General features: G+C 51.4%; 1 protein-coding gene across 1 annotated transcript; it reads left to right on the forward strand.

Annotated features, from left to right (window-relative positions):
* Nucleotides 1–2177: 2177 nt before the first annotated feature.
* LOC142915553 (uncharacterized) lies at nt 2178–5956 on the forward strand. Its single transcript, XM_076061328.1, has one exon. The coding sequence runs from the start codon at nt 2195–2197 to the stop codon at nt 3875–3877; it is 1683 nt and encodes a 560-aa protein (XP_075917443.1). The 5' UTR covers nt 2178–2194; the 3' UTR covers nt 3878–5956.
* Nucleotides 5957–22463: the final 16507 nt, after the last annotated feature.

The following is a 22463-nucleotide window of genomic DNA, read 5'->3' on the forward strand; positions in this document are numbered from 1 at the left end:
CACACACACACAGTGTACACACTGTACACACAGTGTATACACAATGTACACACACACAGTGTACACACATAGTGTACACACACACACAGTGTACACACACTGTACACACACACAATGTACACACACACAGTGTACACACACAGTGTACACACACACAGTGTACACACACAGTATACACACAGTGTATACACACAGTGTACACACACACAGTCCACGTTGTTGCTGAGCTCACACACCCAAGGGAGGGAGCAATGGAAAATGAATCTAAAACAACTTAAAATCCAACCCCGCTCTGTGACGTCACCACTCTGCATTACCTCATCGGCGTGAAACGCCATGGGGAGGTGTACCTCCATAGTGACGTCATGTCACCAAGGTTTTCACCCGTCCACCACGCTCTTGAGCGTGACGTCACCTCCGCTTGGGTCGCGGCCGATGTTACAGTGGCAATCCTTATTTGGGCAAAACTACGCCCAGTGACTGGTGGCTCATTAACATAATGTATTCGTTAAAGCCGTCGCGAGTTTATTACGAAGGGTTCAGCGCCCACGCCCCCACACCTCGACATATGGGCCGGGTTCATTAACATAATTAATTCAGTTACAGAGCCGCTCGTGGGAGGATGTGATGTCATACTACTCCTTGCTGTCGCGAGGCAACAGGAAGCTGCCGCCTGCGCTCTTGCACTGAAATCCGAGGTGAGAAATTCTCATCGTTGTGGTGGTTGTGGTGGTGGTGGTTGTTGTTGTTTACCAAGGTAGAGCCTCTCTCTCGTAGGGATGTCAGTTGAGTAGCAGCGAGCATAGGAATCGATGTCCAGGTTGGAACTTTACAGCGCGGGGCCTAGCCACGCGGGGCCTTGCCTCCTGCCCTCGCCTGATTGCATTCACTTTAATTATCTCGCTTAAGTTTAATTTGTCTTCACCCGGCTCGCCACTTTGTAACTTTGTTTTATTGTAAATATTCACGCAGTTTTTATTTTTTTCAGCAGGCCAAGCCCGCTTGAGCTGCTATACCGCTCTTGTTATCAGAAGCGACCTGCCCACAACAACACAAGGTGAGGCTTTGTCAACGTGTGTGAATGTTTTGACTTAAAACTTTGGTGACTGCAGGAATTAATATTCTTGGTTCTTTCGGTAAAGTCACGTAGATAGAAAATTAAATAAAAATAACAGATAATAAATTAAATGAAAAATAATTAATAATTGTAAATAAAGCAAAAAACCTACGACGTTTTGATCGCAACACAAGTGGTTATTGAATTTAATCTGTTATTTTTATTTTCTATCTACGTGACTTTACTGAAAGAACCAACAATACGTGTGTCAATGTATCTATCGGTCAAAAACGCTAAGCGCGTGCCGCTGTTGACTCTGAATGTGTGGAGGGGAACACCTTCACCACGGGGAGAGAGAGACAGAGACACGGATAGCCTCGGCTATGTTGATTGATCCTCGATTCATTACTTGGTGGAGTGAGGAAGAATTAATGCTGAGCAGATGAAGGTGGCCAGGCATGGTTCTGGTCACACCACCACCTGTTTACCCATGGCAGTGTGTGACAGTGTCAAGTTTGTGTTTGAAGTAAAGTCTATTAACTCTGTTGAACACGAGGATATATAAAACAATAATTTATTTTTGTTTTCCTCTGGAACTCTTTATACAAATGGAAACAGGAAGTTAACACAGCACACACATTCAGCTGAAGTCGGAACTGTTCATCCCCAGCATTCAAGGACATAGCCTGGATTCACACCTGAGTTGCGATTGAACGTTAATTAATGCATTTCTGCACAACAGAAATAGTATTGTTTTCAACACCCTTGGCTATGTCAGCCGAATTTAGCTTTCATAAATATTTCTTTTGTAGTCAGCCGAAATTGTGTGCTTAGAGTTTTGGGTTAACATTCATCTTGAAGATATGAAGGCTTCCAGGCATATTAATGACATTTTCCCTCTCATTGCGTGCCATAACAGCCCGTGGAGAGAAACCCTTCAGGTGCACTCTGTGCGTGAAGGCATTTGCACGTTCATCAAATCTGATTAATTTGGGAATTTTTTTCACTACATCATGAATATATTAATAAGTATAGACGTGTAAGTCACGTGTGCATTCTTCTGTACCTGACGTGTAGATGGTGTGGATATTCTTTTTTTCTGTCTGCAGCTGACGCTTCCTCTGCAGAATTGTTCTGATGGAGCAAAGGCAGTCAGCGCAGCTCGGTACGACAAGTCAACAATGCGACCAGCGTGCATACAGCACGGACCGAACTGGAAATCTGACACGGCACCAGAGAAGTCACACAGGAGAGAAACCCTTCAAATGTACTGTGTGTGGGAAGGCATTTTCATGGTCATCTGCTCTTAAAAATCACCAGAGAACACACACGGGAGAGGAACCCTTCAAGTGCAGTGTGTGTGGGAAGGCATTTTCAGATTTATCTACTCTTAAAAAACACCAGAGAACACACACAGGAGAGAAACCCTTCAGGTGCACGATGTGCGGGATGGCGTTTGCACAGTCATGTAATCTTGTAACACACCAGAGAACACACACAGGAGAGAAACCCTTCAAGTGCAGTGTGTGTGGGAAGACATTTTCAGATTTATCTACTCTTAAAAAACACCAGAGAACACACACAGGAGAGAAACCCTTCAAGTGCAGTGTGTGCGTGAAGGCATTTGCACAGTCATCTGATCTTGTAAAACACCAGAGAACACACACGGGAGAGAAACCCTTCAGTTGCACGATGTGCGGGATGGCGTTTGCACAGTCATGTAATCTTGTAACACACCAGAGAACACACACAGGAGAGAAACCCTTCAATTGCACTGTGTGTGGGAAGACATTTTCATATTCATCTCATCTTCAAAGACACCAGAGAACACACACGGGAGAGAAACCCTTCAAGTGCAGTGTGTGTGGGAAGACATTTTCAGATTTATCTACTCTTAAAAAACACCAGAGAACACACACAGGAGAGAAACCCTTCAAGTGCAGTGTGTGCGTGAAGGCATTTGCACAGTCATCTGATCTTGTAAAACACCAGAGAACACACACGGGAGAGAAACCCTTCAGTTGCACGATGTGCGGGATGGCGTTTGCACAGTCATGTAATCTTGTAACACACCAGAGAACACACACAGGAGAGAAACCCTTCAATTGCACTGTGTGTGGGAAGACATTTTCATATTCATCTCATCTTCAAAGACACCAGAGAACACACACGGGAGAGAAACCCTTCAAGTGCAGTGTGTGTGGGAAGACATTTGCAGATTCATTTGCTCTTAAAACACACCAGAGAACACACACGGGAGAGAAACCCTTCAAGTGCAGTGTGTGTGGGAAGGCATTTTCACATTTATCTACTCTTAAAAATCACCAGAGAACACACACAGGAGAGAAACCCTTCAAGTGCAGTGTGTGTTGGAAGACATTTTCAGATTTATCTACTCTTAAAAAACACCAGAGAACACACACAGGAGAGAAACCCTTCAAGTGCAGTGTGTGCGTGAAGGCATTTGCACAGTCATCTGATCTTGTAAAACACAAGAGAACACACACAGGAGAGAAACCCTTCAGGTGCACGATGTGCGGGATGGCGTTTGCACAGTCATGTAATCTTGTAACACACCAGAGAACACACACAGGAGAGAAACCCTTCAATTGCACTGTGTGTGGGAAGACATTTGCATATTCATCTCATCTTCAAAGACACCAGAGAACACACACGGGAGAGAAACCCTTCAAGTGCACTGTGTGTGGGAAGACATTTGCAGATTCATTTGCTCTTAAAACACACCAGAGAACACACACGGGAGAGAACCCCTTCAAGTGCAGTGTGTGGGAAGGCATTTTCACATTTATCTACTCTTAAAAAAACACCAGAGAACACACACAGGAGAGAAACCCTTCAAGTGCAGTGTGTGTGGGAAGACATTTTCAGATTTATCTACTCTTAAAAAACACCAGAGAACACACACAGGAGAGAAACCCTTCAAGTGCAGTGTGTGCGTGAAGGCATTTGCACAGTCATCTGATCTTGTAACACACCAGAGAACACACACAGGAGAGAAACCCTTTAGGTGCACGATGTGCGGGATGGCGTTTGCACAGTCATCTACTCTTGTAACACACCAGAGAACACACAGAGGAGAGAAACCCTTCAATTGCACTGTGTGTGGGAAGACATTTTCAGATTCATCTACTCTTAAAACACACCAGAGAACACACACTGGAGAGAAACCCTTCAGGTGCAGTGTGTGGGAAGACATTTTCACATTCATCTACTCTTAAAAAGCACCAGAGAACACACACGGGAGAGAAACCCTTCAGGTGCAGTGTGTGGGAAGACATTTTCACATTCATCTCTTAAAAAGCACCAGAGAACACACACGGGAGAGAAGCCCTTCAGGTGCAGTGTGTGTCGGAAGACATTTTCAGGTTCATTTGCTCTTAAAACACACCAAAGAACACACAGGAGAGAAACCCTTCAAGTGCAGTGTGTGTGGAAAAGCATTTTCAGATTCATCTCATCTTCAAAGACACCAGAGAACATGCACGGGAGAGAAACCCTTCAAGTGCAGTGTGTGTGGGAAGACATTTTCAGATTCATTTGCTCTTAAAACACACCAGAGAACACACACAGGAGAGAACCCCTTCAAGTGCAGTGTGTGTGGAAAGGCATTTTCAGATTCATCTGCTCTTTAAAAACACCAGAGAACACACACGGGAGAGAAACCCTTCAAGTGCACTGTGTGTGGGAAGACATTTTCAGATTCATCTGCTCTTTAAACACAACAGAGAACACACACGGGAGAGAACCCCTTCAAGTGTACTGTATGTGGGAAGGCATTTGTACAGTCATTTGCTCTTAAAACACACCAGAGAACACACACGGGAGAGAAACCCTTCAGGTGCAGTGTGTGTGGGAAGACATTTTCACAGCCATCTGCTCTTAATACACACCAGAGTACACACACGGGAGAGAAACCCTTCAAGTGCAGTGTGTGTGGGAAGGCATTTTCACAGTCATCTGCTCTTAAAACACACCAGAGTACACAGAAGCATCAGAAGATCCACAAGGAGTGCAGTCTGAAATCAGCTTGTGAAAGTCAAAGTGCCGCAATGAGCCCATCCCTCATGAAACACGAACCGGAAAAAAATCCCAGCTTGGACACTTTTAAAGGTATCGAGGTGAAATGTGAAGAAGTGATGGTGAAGAGGGAAGAAGTGAAGGTAAAATGTGAAGATGAAGCTTCAACTCCAAAATGGGACCTTCACATCGATGGAGGCAACGTAAAGCAGGAGGAGAATTCTGACTGTGAGGCAGAGCGAGGCAACTCCCAGCAGTTTGTGGAAGTGGAGGTGTGGGTGGACTTCCTCCGAGACAATGCAAAGTCAAGTGGAGACCCGATAGATGTGTAAGCTTGAGATGATGTCGCTCCAATAGATGCACCTTTGTCAAAGGCCTTTAATGACAAGAACGTGAAGTTGGACACTCAATGGCTAGGTTCAACCTGCAGAGTAAGAGCGGCCCGTCTTTGTAGACCTGTGGGTTGGGTAGATCTTTTACCAGGAGCGAGAGACAATAAGCCCCCAAGCATTCACTATGTTATCATAATTGCATTTACACGGTGCTTGCCTTATCGCCTCGGCAACTCGGAGTTTTATGTCGTACCTCGTCTGTAACACTTGAAGAGCATCCCCAAGTAGCAGCTGCCCCTGTGTGGCACAAGGTGGTGGCCCTGCACCGGCCTGCATGTGGACAAGAGCCTGTCAGTAGGGGGCGATGATTGATGCGTCATCTCAGTTGTGTAGTTTGTAGGCAATCTTGATTCGAAGCTTTCGTGACTGCAGGAATCCACACTGTTGAGTTATTTCGGTAAAGTCACCACGTGGGTAGAAACATAACAGATCACGGCGTTTAGATCACAACACAAGCAATCGTCATCAGGTGGGACAACCACAGCAAGAGAAACTGCTGAAGTAGTAGGCGCCTACTCCAGCAGTTTCTTCTTCTTGCTGCTGTGCTTGTCCCACCTGATGACGATTGCTTGTGTTGCCATCGAAGTGCCGTGATCTATTATTTGTAGCGTAATGTTTAGAATTTGCTACATTTTGACCCAGACGCCAGCATGCAACGGCCTACTCGTTTTGAATGATGCAACAATAGTACGTTGTACATACACTGTTAAGCAGACGGTGCGTATTTGTAAAATAACTTCTTGTTAATACGATGTAACGTGATGCAGTCAATTTCGCTGCAGTAATTCAATTTTGTTAATATGCCCGTCAATAATTTAGAATTATTACTTGTCTGATTGTGCGCGTACATGTAATATTTTGTCTGAGGGTCAAACATTGAATAAGTGATGTTAGGACAAAGTGTGTGTGTGTGTGTTTGGAAGTAACCTGTACAGAGAACTCAGGTGAGACCCGTTGTTCTTGTGATACAGGTCAAAGGGTACTTTTGTGTTTCACGAAGCGTCTGCCTCTGGAGCAACTCATCGTCTTTGAAATAGGGAGCACGCTCGGATCATTCATCAGTTACAAGGCATACCACTTAAAAGTTACACGTATAGGAGGAGGTACATTCTCTACAACACGAATTGTAGTTTTGTCTTACGTGTTGACCTAGATTTTGTCTAACTGGGACTAGAAATGCACCTTGCTGATTCACGTCTGGATGTCCGTGACCATCGGTTGAAGCAAACCCCACTACTGTTGTTGAGACGCTGTGCACCAATAAGGGTCCAACACATTGACGACCTTCAGGCCAGGAAAGTCACAACATTTGAACACGAAAGACGCATTCACGCAAGTACCCCATGCTCCGTTTTGAAGTTTTAAAATGAAACATCTTGGAATTGTGTTGTGTTTTGAATTAGATGATTTTATTTCCTCATTAAAAGCTTGTATCAATTTACATCTGGAAGACTTCATTGAAAAGGACATTTCGTGTGAATTTTCTCTCGTCATTAAGTAGATGGCCTTGCCGGGGGTTCGGTTCAATGCGGACACAAACAGTGTACACACACACACACACAGTGTACACACACACAGTGTACACACAGAGTCTATACACAGTGTACACACAGAGTCTATACACACAGTGTACACTGTGTGTGTGTGTACACACACACACAGTGTACACACACTGTGCAGGACCGCCCTTTCCTGAAATCGCATTGGGGCTCCGCAAGCCTCTCCTCAGCGTGCCTGGCAAGGCGATGCTGAATAATCCTTGCCAGGACCTTTCCCGGCACACTGAGGAGTGAGATGCCCCTGTAGTTGTTACAGTCTGTGCGGTCCCCCTTCTTAAAAAGGGGGACCACCAGGGCATCCTTCCAATCCTGCGGAACCCGTCCAGTGGTCCAGACTGTTGTTATGATGTCATATAGGGTAGTCTGTGCACAAACGCCACCCTCCCTCAGCATTTCGCTTGGGAGATCATCTCTGCCCGCTGCCTTTCCTGGTCTAAGACTCCGGATTGCCTTCAATACTTCCTCAGCAGATGGCACCTCAGCCAGCCACTCACAGGGGGTGACTTCTTCCAATATTTGAGGCACCGCAGCCTCAGCAGGGTCATCCTCACTTTGTGCCACGATGTTTTCCTGGCTGAGGGATTTTCCCTCCCCCAGGACCTCACAGAAATGCTCAGCAAATCTGCGAACCTGTTCCTGGGGGTTGGAAATTGGATCACCGTTTTTTCCCCTAATGATGGTAATAGGTGTGGCGCTGCAGGTTACTTTTTTGATGGAGTTAAATAGAGATTTGTGATCACGGGCCACTGAGGCAGACTCCATCTCCTCAGCAACCTGCGACCACCACCCATCCTTGCAGCGCCTCACGGCTCTCCGAACCTCCGAGCGAAGGCTGCGGTAAGCCTCCTCATTCTCTGACGTGGGATTCTGTAGCCGATGACAGTGGGCCTGTCGCTTTTTCTCAACCATCCTGAACACCTCCTCTGTCAGCCAGGGTCTCTGGGGAGGTCTGGACCGCGTACCCAAAGCAGCCATTGCAGCTGCATGAGTCACAGTCCTAAACCTCGCCCATTTACCCTCGACATCAGGAGGAGTCGGGGACGATGCCAATCCCAGCCGCAAGCGATGATGAAATTCTCGCTTGCAACTTTCATCAGATAACTGAGACCAGGCCACTTTATGTTGGAATGGGGTCCTGGGTGTACACCCACCACCAAGCTTGTGCCAGGCACAGTGACACACACACAGTGACACACAGTGACACACACAGTGTATACACATAGTGTACATACACACAGTGTACACACAGTTTATACACATAGTGTACACACACACAGTGTACACACACACAGTGTACATACACACACAGTGACACACTGTATACACATAGTGTACACACACACAGTGTACACACACACTGTACACACACAGTGTACACACACACAGTGTACAACAACAACAACCGCCATTCGCCACTAAGTGGCGGTGACATCACCACGACGCTTGTGCCAGGCTATGTGCACCCTGAGGCCACGTGAAGTGTCGAACGCCCGCTGGCAGGAGGTCACGGGGCAGACCCAGGTGCCACGGGTCGACTGACTGAGATGACTGGCTGATGCACCACCTGTGCCCCCTACTGTGCCAACCTGCTGTGCTTTAGCCACCCGGCGCTCCGCTCGCTGTTGTGAGCGTCGCTCCTCCGCCCTCCGTTGTTGTTGGAGGGCGACTGCCTCCAACTGCCCAGTAGCATCCTTCACGAGCCTCCTCCACAGGGGCCGATCTTGACACCGCTGGTACCAGTCATCGGCAAGTCCACTCAGCTCCACGTCCTCCTGTACCACATCACTCCATCTCTTCTCTAGCCCGTGCCGCGCCCGCTTAGCCCCCTCAATCCGGCCAAACAAAAGCTGTTTCGGCATGCGGTGGCTGGGCATGCGGGCTACATGACCCAGCCATCGCAGCCTTGCCTGCCGGAGGAGCTCACCGATGGGACCCTGCCCAGATCTTTCAAGGATTTGTGAGCTCCTCACACAATCCAGTCTGGTTAAACCCAGGATGGATCGTAGGCAGGCCAGCCTAAATGTTTCTAACCGGCGAAGATGTTCCATTAGGGGGGTCCACGTTTCGCAAGCGTAGAGAAGGGAGGGAATGACCGTGGCCGAGAAGACCTGAAGTTTAGTGCGGAGCGACAGACCAGGTAGCTTCCACACAGCGTTACGCAACCGATGAAAAGATATTGCCGCTCGACTGATTCGGAGTGAGACCTCTGCTGTTAAACTGGAGCCAGTCATAAGCACACTGCCCAGGTATGGGAAACTCTCCACTCTCTCCACAACTGCCCCATCACCGATTGGGAGTTGTGGGGGTGGAGTGTCCGATGGTACAAAATACCCAGGCAGGTGTTTAGTTTTGGTGGGGCTGATGGTAAGGCCCCACCTCTTAGTGGCACGCTCCAGTCTCAGCAGCAGCGTCTCCAACTCCTCCTCTGACTGAGCAGCTATTACCAAGTCATCAGCATACATAACGTGGTTGAGTAATAGGGAGCCATCCCTTGACCGCACCCGGGCATCGATTAGCCTCCCATTATATCTGTACCATATGGAGATTCCCCCGGTACAGCTATTGAAGGCTTCACGAACTACGTGGTCAAAATAGATGTTAAATAATGTGGGAGCCAGAGGACATCCCTGTCGCACCCCAAGGTGTACAGGGAATGGCTTTGACTCCCGGCCACGTAGTTTTACCCGGGCCCGCTCACCATCATGAAGGTCCTTAATGATCGTGAGCAGAGGGTCAGGTACTCCAAACGCACGAAGAACGACCCAGAGCCCAGGCCTACTGATGGTATCATAGGCCTTGACCAGGTCAATAAAGCAGAGATGTAGGTCTTGTTGGAATTCCCTACACCTCTGCTGTAGCAGACGGACAGAAATATGGCATCTGTGCAGGACCGCCCTTTCCTGAAATCGCATTGGGGCTCCGCAAGCCTCTCCTCAGCGTGCCTGGCAAGGCGATGCTGAATAATCCTTGCCAGGACCTTTCCCGGCACACTGAGGAGTGAGATGCCCCTGTAGTTGTTACAGTCTGTGCGGTCCCCCTTCTTAAAAAGGGGGACCACCAGGGCATCCTTCCAATCCTGCGGAACCCGTCCAGTGGTCCAGACTGTTGTTATGATGTCATATAGGGTAGTCTGTGCACAAACGCCACCCTCCCTCAGCATTTCGCTTGGGAGATCATCTCTGCCCGCTGCCTTTCCTGGTCTAAGACTCCGGATCGCCTTCAATACTTCCTCAGCAGATGGCACCTCAGCCAGCCACTCACAGGGGGTGACTTCTTCCAATATTTGAGGCACCGCAGCCTCAGCAGGGTCATCCTCACTTTGTGCCACGATGTTTTCCTGGCTGAGGGATTTTCCCTCCCCCAGGACCTCACAGAAATGCTCAGCAAATCTGCGAACCTGTTCCTGGGGGTTGGAAATTGGATCACCGTTTTTTCCCCTAATGATGGTAATAGGTGTGGCGCTGCAGGTTACTTTTTTGATGGAGTTAAATAGAGATTTGTGATCACGGGCCACTGAGGCAGACTCCATCTCCTCAGCAACCTGCGACCACCACCCATCCTTGCAGTGCCTCACGGCTCTCCGAACCTCCGAGCGAAGGCTGCGGTAAGCCTCCTCATTCTCTGACGTGGGATTCTGTAGCCGATGACAGTGGGCCTGTCGCTTTTTCTCAACCATCCTGAACACCTCCTCTGTCAGCCAGGGTCTCTGGGGAGGTCTGGACCGCGTACCCAAAGCAGCCATTGCAGCTGCATGAGTCACAGTCCTAAACCTCGCCCATTTACCCTCGACATCAGGAGGAGTCGGGGACGATGCCAATCCCAGCCGCAAGCGATGATGAAATTCTCGCTTGCAACTTTCATCAGATAACTGAGACCAGGCCACTTTATGTTGGAATGGGGTCCTGGGTGTACACCCACCACCAAGCTTGTGCCAGGCACAGTGACACACACACAGTGACACACAGTGACACACACAGTGTATACACATAGTGTACATACACACAGTGTACACACACAGTTTATACACATAGTGTACACACACACAGTGTACACACACACAGTGTACATACACACACAGTGACACACTGTATACACATAGTGTACACACACACAGTGTACACACACACTGTACACACACAGTGTACACACACACAGTGTACAACAACAACAACCGCCATTCGCCACTAAGTGGCGGTGACATCACCACGACGCTTGTGCCAGGCTATGTGCACCCTGAGGCCACGTGAAGTGTCGAACGCCCGCTGGCAGGAGGTCACGGGGCAGACCCAGGTGCCACAGGTCGACTGACTGAGATGACTGGCTGATGCACCACCTGTGCCCCCTACTGTGCCAACCTGCTGTGCTTTAGCCACCCGGCGCTCCGCTCGCTGTTGTGAGCGTCGCTCCTCCGCCCTCCGTTGTTGTTGGAGGGCGACTGCCTCCAACTGCCCAGTAGCATCCTTCACGAGCCTCCTCCACAGGGGCCGATCTTGACACCGCTGGTACCAGTCATCGGCAAGTCCACTCAGCTCCACGTCCTCCTGTACCACATCACTCCATCTCTTCTCTAGCCCGTGCCGCGCCCGCTTAGCCCCCTCAATCCGGCCAAACAAAAGCTGTTTCGGCATGCGGTGGCTGGGCATGCGGGCTACATGACCCAGCCATCGCAGCCTTGCCTGCCGGAGGAGCTCACCGATGGGACCCTGCCCAGATCTTTCAAGGATTTGTGAGCTCCTCACACAATCCAGTCTGGTTAAACCCAGGATGGATCGTAGGCAGGCCAGCCTAAATGTTTCTAACCGGCGAAGATGTTCCATTAGGGGGGTCCACGTTTCGCAAGCGTAGAGAAGGGAGGGAATGACCGTGGCCGAGAAGACCTGAAGTTTAGTGCGGAGCGACAGACCAGGTAGCTTCCACACAGCGTTACGCAACCGATGAAAAGATATTGCCGCTCGACTGATTCGGAGTGAGACCTCTGCTGTTAAACTGGAGCCAGTCATAAGCACACTGCCCAGGTATGGGAAACTCTCCACTCTCTCCACAACTGCCCCATCACCGATTGGGAGTTGTGGGGGTGGAGTGTCCGATGGTACAAAATACCCAGGCAGGTGTTTAGTTTTGGTGGGGCTGATGGTAAGGCCCCACCTCTTAGTGGCACGCTCCAGTCTCAGCAGCAGCGTCTCCAACTCCTCCTCTGACTGAGCAGCTATTACCAAGTCATCAGCATACATAACGTGGTTGAGTAATAGGGAGCCATCCCTTGACCGCACCCGGGCATCGATTAGCCTCCCATTATATCTGTACCATATGGAGATTCCCCCGGTACAGCTATTGAAGGCTTCACGAACTACGTGGTCAAAATAGATGTTAAATAATGTGGGAGCCAGAGAACATCCCTGTCGCACCCCAAGGTGTACAGGGAATGGCTTTGACTCCCGGCCACGTAGTTTTACCCGGGCCCGCTCACCATCATGAAGGTCCTTAATGATCGTGAGCAGAGGGTCAGGTACTCCAAAAGCACGAAGAACGACCCAGAGCCCAGGCCTACTGATGGTATCATAGGCCTTGACCAGGTCAATAAAGCAGAGATGTAGGTCTTGTTGGAATTCCCTACACCTCTGCTGTAGCAGACGGACAGAAAATATGGCATCTGTGCAGGACCGCCCTTTCCTGAAATCGCATTGGGGCTCCGCAAGCCTCTCCTCAGCGTGCCTGGCAAGGCGATGCTGAATAATCCTTGCCAGGACCTTTCCCGGCACACTGAGGAGTGAGATGCCCCTGTGCGGTCCCCCTTCTTAAAAAGGGGGACCACCAGGGCATCCTTCCAATCCTGCGGAACCCGTCCAGTGGTCCAGACTGTTGTTATGATGTCATATAGGGCAGTCTGTGCACAAACGCCACCCTCCCTCAGCATTTTGCTTGGGAGATCATCTCTGCCCGCTGCCTTTCCTGGTCTAAGACTCCGGATCGCCTTCAATACTTCCTCAGCAGATGGCACCTCAGCCAGCCACTCACAGGGGGTGACTTCTTCCAATATTTGAGGCACCGCAGCCTCAGCAGGGTCATCCTCACTTTGTGCCACGATGTTTTCCTGGCTGAGGGATTTTCCCTCCCCCAGGACCTCACATAAATGCTCAGCAAATCTGCGAACCTGTTCCTGGGGGTCGGAAATTGGATCACCGTTTTTTCCCCTAATGATGGTAATAGGTGTGGCGCTGCAGGTTACTTTTTTGATGGAGTTAAATAGAGATTTGTGATCACGGGCCACTGAGGCAGACTCCATCTCCTCAGCAACCTGCGACCACCACCCATCCTTGCAGTGCCTCACGGCTCTCCGAACCTCCGAGCGAAGGCTGCGGTAAGCCTCCTCATTCTCTGACGTGGGATTCTGTAGCCGATGACAGTGGGCCTGTCGCTTTTTCTCAACCATCCTGAACACCTCCTCTGTCAGCCAGGGTCTCTGGGGAGGTCTGGACCGCGTACCCAAAGCAGCCATTGCAGCTGCATGAGTCACAGTCCTAAACCTCGCCCATTTACCCTCGACATCAGGAGGAGTCGGGGACGATGCCAATCCCAGCCGCAAGCGATGATGAAATTCTCGCATGCAACTTTCATCAGATAACTGAGACCAGGCCACTTTATGTTGGAATGGGGTCCTGGGTGTACACCCACCACCAAGCTTGTGCCAGGCACAGTGACACACACACAGTGACACACAGTGACACACACAGTGTATACACATAGTGTACATACACACAGTGTACACACACAGTTTATACACATAGTGTACACACACACAGTGTACACACACACAGTGTACATACACACACAGTGACACACTGTATACACATAGTGTACACACACACAGTGTACACACACACTGTACACACACAGTGTACACACACACAGTGTACAACAACAACAACAACCGCCATTCGCCACTAAGTGGCGGTGACGTCACCACGACGCTTGTGCCAGGCTATGTGCACCCTGAGGCCACGTGAAGTGTCGAACGCCTGCTGGCAGGAGGTCACTGGGCAGACCCAGGTGCCACGGGTTGACTGACTGAGATGACTGGCTGATGCACCACCTGTGCCCCCTACTGTGCCAACCTGCTGTGCTTTAGCCACCCGGCGCTCCGCTCGCTGTTGTGAGCGTCGCTCCTCCGCCCTCCGTTGTTGTTGGAGGGCGACTGCCTCCAACTGCCCAGTAGCATCCTTCACGAGCCTCCTCCACAGAGGCCGATCTTGACACCGCTGGTACCAGTCATCGGCAAGTCCACTCAGCTCCACGTCCTCCTGTACCACATCACTCCATCTCTTCTCTAGCCCGTGCCGCGCCCGCTTAGCCCCCTCAATCCGGCCAAACAAAAGCTGTTTCGGCATGCGGTGGCTGGGCATGCGGGCTACATGACCCAGCCATCGCAGCCTTGCCTGCCGGAGGAGCTCACCGATGGGACCCTGCCCAGATCTTTCAAGGATTTGTGAGCTCCTCACACAATCCAGTCTGGTTAAACCCAGGATGGATCGTAGGCAGGCCAGCCTAAATGTTTCTAACCGGCGAAGATGTTCCATTAGGGGGGTCCACGTTTCGCAAGCGTAGAGAAGGGAGGGAATGACCGTGGCCGAGAAGACCTGAAGTTTAGTGCGGAGCGACAGACCAGGTAGCTTCCACACAGCGTTACGCAACCGATGAAAAGATATTGCCGCTCGACTGATTCGGAGTGAGACCTCTGCTGTTAAACTGGAGCCAGTCATAAGCACACTGCCCAGGTATGGGAAACTCTCCACTCTCTCCACAACTGCCCCATCACCGATTGGGAGTTGTGGGGGTGGAGTGTCCGATGGTACAAAATACCCAGGCAGGTGTTTAGTTTTGGTGGGGCTGATGGTAAGGCCCCACCTCTTAGTGGCACGCTCCAGTCTCAGCAGCAGCGTCTCCAACTCCTCCTCTGACTGAGCAGCTATTACCAAGTCATCAGCATACATAACGTGGTTGAGTAATAGGGAGCCATCCCTTGACCGCACCCGGGCATCGATTAGCCTCCCATTATATCTGTACCATATGGAGATTCCCCCGGTACAGCTATTGAAGGCTTCACGAACTACGTGGTCAAAATAGATGTTAAATAATGTGGGAGCCAGAGAACATCCCTGTCGCACCCCAAGGTGTACAGGGAATGGCTTTGACTCCCGGCCACGTAGTTTTACCCGGGCCCGCTCACCATCATGAAGGTCCTTAATGATCGTGAGCAGAGGGTCAGGTACTCCAAAAGCACAAAGAACGACCCAGAGCCCAGGCCTACTGATGGTATCATAGGCCTTGACCAGGTCAATAAAGCAGAGATGTAGGTCTTGTTGGAATTCCCTACACCTCTGCTGTAGCAGACGGACAGAAAATATGGCATCTGTGCAGGACCGCCCTTTCCTGAAATCGCATTGGGGCTCCGCAAGCCTCTCCTCAGCGTGCCTGGCAAGGCGATGCTGAATAATCCTTGCCAGGACCTTTCCCGGCACACTGAGGAGTGAGATGCCCCTGTAGTTGTTACAGTCTGTGCGGTCCCCCTTCTTAAAAAGGGGGACCACCAGGGCATCCTTCCAATCCTGCGGAACCCGTCCAGTGGTCCAGACTGTTGTTATGATGTCATATAGGGCAGTCTGTGCACAAACGCCACCCTCCCTCAGCATTTTGCTTGGGAGATCATCTCTGCCCGCTGCCTTTCCTGGTCTAAGACTCCGGATCGCCTTCAATACTTCCTCAGCAGATGGCACCTCAGCCAGCCACTCACAGGGGGTGACTTCTTCCAATATTTGAGGCACCGCAGCCTCAGCAGGGTCATCCTCACTTTGTGCCACGATGTTTTCCTGGCTGAGGGATTTTCCCTCCCCCAGGACCTCACAGAAATGCTCAGCAAATCTGCGAACCTGTTCCTGGGGGTTGGAAATTGGATCACCGTTTTTTCCCCTAATGATGGTAATAGGTGTGGCGCTGCAGGTTACTTTTTTGATGGGAGTTAAATAGAGATTTGTGATCACGGGCCACTGAGGCAGACTCCATCTCCTCAGCAACCTGCGACCACCACCCATCCTTGCAGCGCCTCACGGCTCTCCGAACCTCCGAGCGAAGGCTGCGGTAAGCTCCTCATTCTCTGACGTGGGATTCTGTAGCCGATGACAGTGGGCCTGTCGCTTTTTCTCAACCATCCTGAACACCTCCTCTGTCAGCCAGGGTCTCTGGGGAGGTCTGGACCGCGTACCCAAAGCAGCCATTGCAGCTGCATGAGTCACAGTCCTAAACCTCGCCCATTTACCCTCGACATCAGGAGGAGTCGGGGACGATGCCAATCCCAGCCGCAAGCGATGATGAAATTCTCGCATGCAACTTTCATCAGATAACTGAGACCAAGCCACTTTATGTTGGAATGGGGTCCTGGGTGTACACCCACCACCAAGCTTGTGCCAGGCACAGTGACACACACACAGTGACACACAGTGACACACACAGTGTATACACATAGTGTACATACACACAGTGTACACACACAGTTTATACACATAGTGTACACACACACAGTGTACACACACACAGTGTACATACACACACAGTGACACACTGTATACACATAGTGTACACACACACAGTGTACACACACACTGTACACACACAGTGTACACACACACAGTGTACAACAACAACAACAACCGCCATTCGCCACTAAGTGGCGGTGACGTCACCACGACACTTGTGCCAGGCTATGTGCACCCTGAGGCCACGTGAAGTGTCGAACGCCCGCTGGCAGGAGGTCACTGGGCAGACCCAGGTGCCACGGGTCGACTGACTGAGATGACTGGCTGATGCACCACCTGTGCCCCCTACTGTGCCAACCTGCTGTGCTTTAGCCACCCGGCGCTCCGCTCGCTGTTGTGAGCGTCGCTCCTCCGCCCTCCGTTGTTGTTGGAGGGCGACTGCCTCCAACTGCCCAGTAGCATCCTTCACGAGCCTCCTCCACAGAGGCCGATCTTGACACCGCTGGTACCAGTCATCGGCAAGTCCACTCAGCTCCACGTCCTCCTGTACCACATCACTCCATCTCTTCTCTAGCCCGTGCCGCGCCCGCTTAGCCCCCTCAATCCGGCCAAACAAAAGCTGTTTCGGCATGCGGTGGCTGGGCATGCGGGCTACATGACCCAGCCATCGCAGCCTTGCCTGCCGGAGGAGCTCACCGATGGGACCCTGCCCAGATCTTTCAAGGATTTGTGAGCTCCTCACACAATCCAGTCTGGTTAAACCCAGGATGGATCGTAGGCAGGCCAGCCTAAATGTTTCTAACCGGCGAAGATGTTCCATTAGGGGGGTCCACGTTTCGCAAGCGTAGAGAAGGGAGGGAATGACCGTGGCCGAGAAGACCTGAAGTTTAGTGCGGCGCGACAGACCAGGTAGCTTCCACACAGCGTTACGCAACCGATGAAAAGATATTGCCGCTCGACTGATTCGGAGTGAGACCTCTGCTGTTAAACTGGAGCCAGTCATAAGCACACTGCCCAGGTATGGGAAACTCTCCACTCTCTCCACAACTGCCCCATCACCGATTGGGAGTTGTGGGGGTGGAGTGTCCGATGGTACAAAATACCCAGGCAGGTGTTTAGTTTTGGTGGGGCTGATGGTAAGGCCCCACCTCTTAGTGGCACGCTCCAGTCTCAGCAGCAGCATCTCCAACTCCTCCTCTGACTGAGCAGCTATTACCAAGTCATCAGCATACATAACGTGGTTGAGTAATAGGGAGCCATCCCTTGACCGCACCCGGGCATCGATTAGCCTCCCATTATATCTGTACCATATGGAGATTCCCCCGGTACAGCTATTGAAGGCTTCACGAACTACGTGGTCAAAATAGATGTTAAATAATGTGGGAGCCAGAGGACATCCCTGTCGCACCCCAAGGTGTACAGGGAATGGCTCTGACTCCCGGCCACGTAGTTTTACCCGGGCCCGCTCACCATCATGAAGGTCCTTAATGATCGTGAGCAGAGGGTCAGGTACTCCAAAAGCACGAAGAACGACCCAGAGCCCAGGCCTACTGATGGTATCATAGGCCTTGACCAGGTCAATAAAGCAGAGATGTAGGTCTTGTTGGAATTCCCTACACCTCTGCTGTAGCAGACGGACAGAAAATATGGCATCTGTGCAGGACCGCCCTTTCCTGAAATCGCATTGGGGCTCCGCAAGCCTCTCCTCAGCGTGCCTGGCAAGGCGATGCTGAATAATCCTTGCCAGGACCTTTCCCGGCACACTGAGGAGTGAGATGCCCCTGTAGTTGTTACAGTCTGTGCGGTCCCCCTTCTTAAAAAGGGGGACCACCAGGGCATCCTTCCAATCCTGCGGAACCCGTCCAGTGGTCCAGACTGTTGTTATGATGTCATATAGGGCAGTCTGTGCACAAACGCCACCCTCCCTCAGCATTTCGCTTGGGAGATCATCTCTGCCCGCTGCCTTTCCTGGTCTAAGACTCCGGATCGCCTTCAATACTTCCTCAGCAGATGGCACCTCAGCCAGCCACTCACAGGGGGTGACTTCTTCCAATATTTGAGGCACCGCAGCCTCAGCAGGGTCATCCTCACTTTGTGCCACGATGTTTTCCTGGCTGAGGGATTTTCCCTCCCCCAGGACCTCACAGAAATGCTCAGCAAATCTGCGAACCTGTTCCTGGGGGTTGGAAATTGGATCACCGTTTTTTCCCCTAATGATGGTAATAGGTGTGGCGCTGCAGGTTACTTTTTTGATGGGAGTTAAATAGAGATTTGTGATCACGGGCCACTGAGGCAGACTCCATCTCCTCAGCAACCTGCGACCACCACCCATCCTTGCAGCGCCTCACGGCTCTCCGAACCTCCGAGCGAAGGCTGCGGTAAGCCTCCTCATTCTCTGACGTGGGATTCTGTAGCCGATGACAGTGGGCCTGTCGCTTTTTCTCAACCATCCTGAACACCTCCTCTGTCAGCCAGGGTCTCTGGGGAGGTCTGGACCGCGTACCCAAAGCAGCCATTGCAGCTGCATGAGTCACAGTCCTAAACCTCGCCCATTTACCCTCGACATCAGGAGGAGTCGGGGACGATGCCAATCCCAGCCGCAAGCGATGATGAAATTCTCGCATGCAACTTTCATCAGATAACTGAGACCAGGCCACTTTATGTTGGAATGGGGTCCTGGGTGTACACCCACCACCAAGCTTGTGCCAGGCACAGTGACACACACACAGTGACACACAGTGACACACACAGTGTATACACATAGTGTACATACACACAGTGTACACACACAGTTTATACACATAGTGTACACACACACTGTACACACACAGTGTACACACACACAGTGTACAACAACAACAACAACCGCCATTCGCCACTAAGTGGCGGTGACGTCACCACGACGCTTGTGCCAGGCTATGTGCACCCTGAGGCCACGTGAAGTGTCAAACGCCTGCTGGCAGGAGGTCACTGGGCAGACCCAGGTGCCACGGGTCGACTGACTGAGATGACTGGCTGATGCACCACCTGTGCCCCCTACTGTGCCAACCTGCTGTGCTTTAGCCACCCGGCGCTCCGCTCGCTGTTGTGAGCGTCGCTCCTCCGCCCTCCGTTGTTGTTGGAGGGCGACTGCCTCCAACTGCCCAGTAGCATCCTTCACGAGCCTCCTCCACAGAGGCCGATCTTGACACCGCTGGTACCAGTCATCGGCAAGTCCACTCAGCTCCACGTCCTCCTGTACCACATCACTCCATCTCTTCTCTAGCCCGTGCCGCGCCCGCTTAGCCCCCTCAATCCGGCCAAACAAAAGCTGTTTCGGCATGCGGTGGCTGGGCATGCGGGCTACATGACCCAGCCATCGCAGCCTTGCCTGCCGGAGGAGCTCACCGATGGGACCCTGCCCAGATCTTTCAAGGATTTGTGAGCTCCTCACACAATCCAGTCTGGTTAAACCCAGGATGGATCGGCGAAGATGTTCCATTAGGGGGGTCCACGTTTCGCAAGCGTAGAGAAGGGAGGGAATGACCGTGGCCGAGAAGACCTGAAGTTTAGTGCGGAGCGACAGACCAGGTAGCTTCCACACAGCGTTACGCAACCGATGAAAAGATATTGCCGCTCGACTGATTCGGAGTGAGACCTCTGCTGTTAAACTGGAGCCAGTCATAAGCACACTGCCCAGGTATGGGAAACTCTCCACTCTCTCCACAACTGCCCCATCACCGATTGGGAGTTGTGGGGGTGGAGTGTCCGATGGTACAAAATACCCAGGCAGGTGTTTAGTTTTGGTGGGGCTGATGGTAAGGCCCCACCTCTTAGTGGCACGCTCCAGTCTCAGCAGCAGCGTCTCCAATTCCTCCTCTGACTGAGCAGCTATTACCAAGTCATCAGCATACATAACATGGTTGAGTAATAGGGAGCCATCCCTTGACCGCACCCGGGCATCGATTAGCCTCCCATTATATCTGTACAATATGGAGATTCCCCCGGTACAGCTATTGAAGGCTTCACGAACTACGTGGTCAAAATAGATGTTAAATAATGTGTGAGCCAGAGGACATCCCTGTCGCACCCCAAGGTGTACAGGGAATGGCTCTGACTCCCGGCCACGTAGTTTTACCCGGGCCCGCTCACCATCATGAAGGTCCTTAATGATCGTGAGCAGAGGGTCAGGTACTCCAAAAGCACGAAGAACGACCCAGAGCCCAGGCCTACTGATGGTATCATAGGCCTTGACCAGGTCAATAAAGCAGAGATGTAGGTCTTGTTGGAATTCCCTACACCTCTGCTGTAGCAGACGGACAGAAAATATGGCATCTGTGCAGGACCGCCCTTTCCTGAAATCGCATTGGGGCTCCGCAAGCCTCTCCTCAGCGTGCCTGGCAAGGCGATGCTGAATAATCCTTGCCAGGACCTTTCCCGGCACACTGAGGAGTGAGATGCCCCTGTAGTTGTTACAGTCTGTGCGGTCCCCCTTCTTAAAAAGGGGGACCACCAGAGCATCCTTCCAATCCTGCGGAACCCGTCCAGTGGTCCAGACTGTTGTTATGATGTCATATAGGGCAGTCTGTGCACAAACGCCACCCTCCCTCAGCATTTTGCTTGGGAGATCATCTCTGCCCGCTGCCTTTCCTGGTCTAAGACTCCGGATCGCCTTCAATACTTCCTCAGCAGATGGCACCTCAGCCAGCCACTCACAGGGGGTGACTTCTTCCAATATTTGAGGCACCGCAGCCTCAGCAGGGTCATCCTCACTTTGTGCCACGATGTTTTCCTGGCTGAGGGATTTTCCCTCCCCCAGGACCTCACAGAAATGCTCAGCAAATCTGCGAACCTGTTCCTGGGGGTCGGAAATTGGATCACCGTTTTTTCCCCTAATGATGGTAATAGGTGTGGCGCTGCAGGTTACTTTTTTGATGGAGTTAAATAGAGATTTGTGATCACGGGCCACTGAGGCAGACTCCATCTCCTCAGCAACCTGCGACCACCACCCATCCTTGCAGCGCCTCACGGCTCTCCGAACCTCCGAGCGAAGGCTGCGGTAAGCCTCCTCATTCTCTGACGTGGGATTCTGTAGCCGATGACAGTGGGCCTGTCGCTTTTTCTCAACCATCCTGAACACCTCCTCTGTCAGCCAGGGTCTCTGGGGAGGTCTGGACCGCGTACCCAAAGCAGCCATTGCAGCTGCATGAGTCACAGTCCTAAACCTCGCCCATTTACCCTCGACATCAGGAGGAGTCGGGGACGATGCCAATCCCAGCCGCAAGCGATGATGAAATTCTCGCATGCAACTTTCATCAGATAACTGAGACCAGGCCACTTTATGTTGGAATGGGGTCCTGGGTGTACACCCACTACCAAGCTTGTGCCAGGCACAGTGACACACACACAGTGACACACAGTGACACACACAGTGTATACACATAGTGTACATACACACAGTGTACGCACACAGTTTATACACATAGTGTACACACACACAGTGTACACACACACAGTGTACATACACACACAGTGACACACTGTATACACATAGTGTACACACACACAGTGTACACACACACTGTACACACACAGTGTACACACACATAGTGTACAACAACAACAACAACCGCCATTCGCCACTAAGTGGCGGTGACGTCACCACGACGCTTGTGCCAGGCTATGTGCACCCTGAGGCCACGTGAAGTGTCGAACGCCCGCTGGCAGGAGGTCACTGGGCAGACCCAGGTGCCACGGGTCGACTGACTGAGATGACTGGCTGATGCACCACCTGTGCCCCCTACTGTGCCAACCTGCTGTGCTTTAGCCACCCGGCGCTCCGCTCGCTGTTGTGAGCGTCGCTCCTCCGCCCTCCGTTGTTGTTGGAGGGCGACTGCCTCCAACTGCCCAG

This window comes from Petromyzon marinus, unplaced genomic scaffold, assembly GCF_048934315.1.
Source record: "Petromyzon marinus isolate PM22_M1 ecotype Great Lakes invasive population unplaced genomic scaffold, UKy_Petmar_22M1.pri1.0 PM_G_Scaffold_32, whole genome shotgun sequence".
Lineage (NCBI taxonomy): Eukaryota > Metazoa > Chordata > Hyperoartia > Petromyzontiformes > Petromyzontidae > Petromyzon > Petromyzon marinus.

Excerpts from the sequence above, each read along its gene's own strand:
- LOC142915553 (XM_076061328.1), top strand. The coding sequence starts at position 2,195 with ATGGAGCAAAGGCAGTCAGCGCAGCTCGGTACGACAAGTCAACAATGC.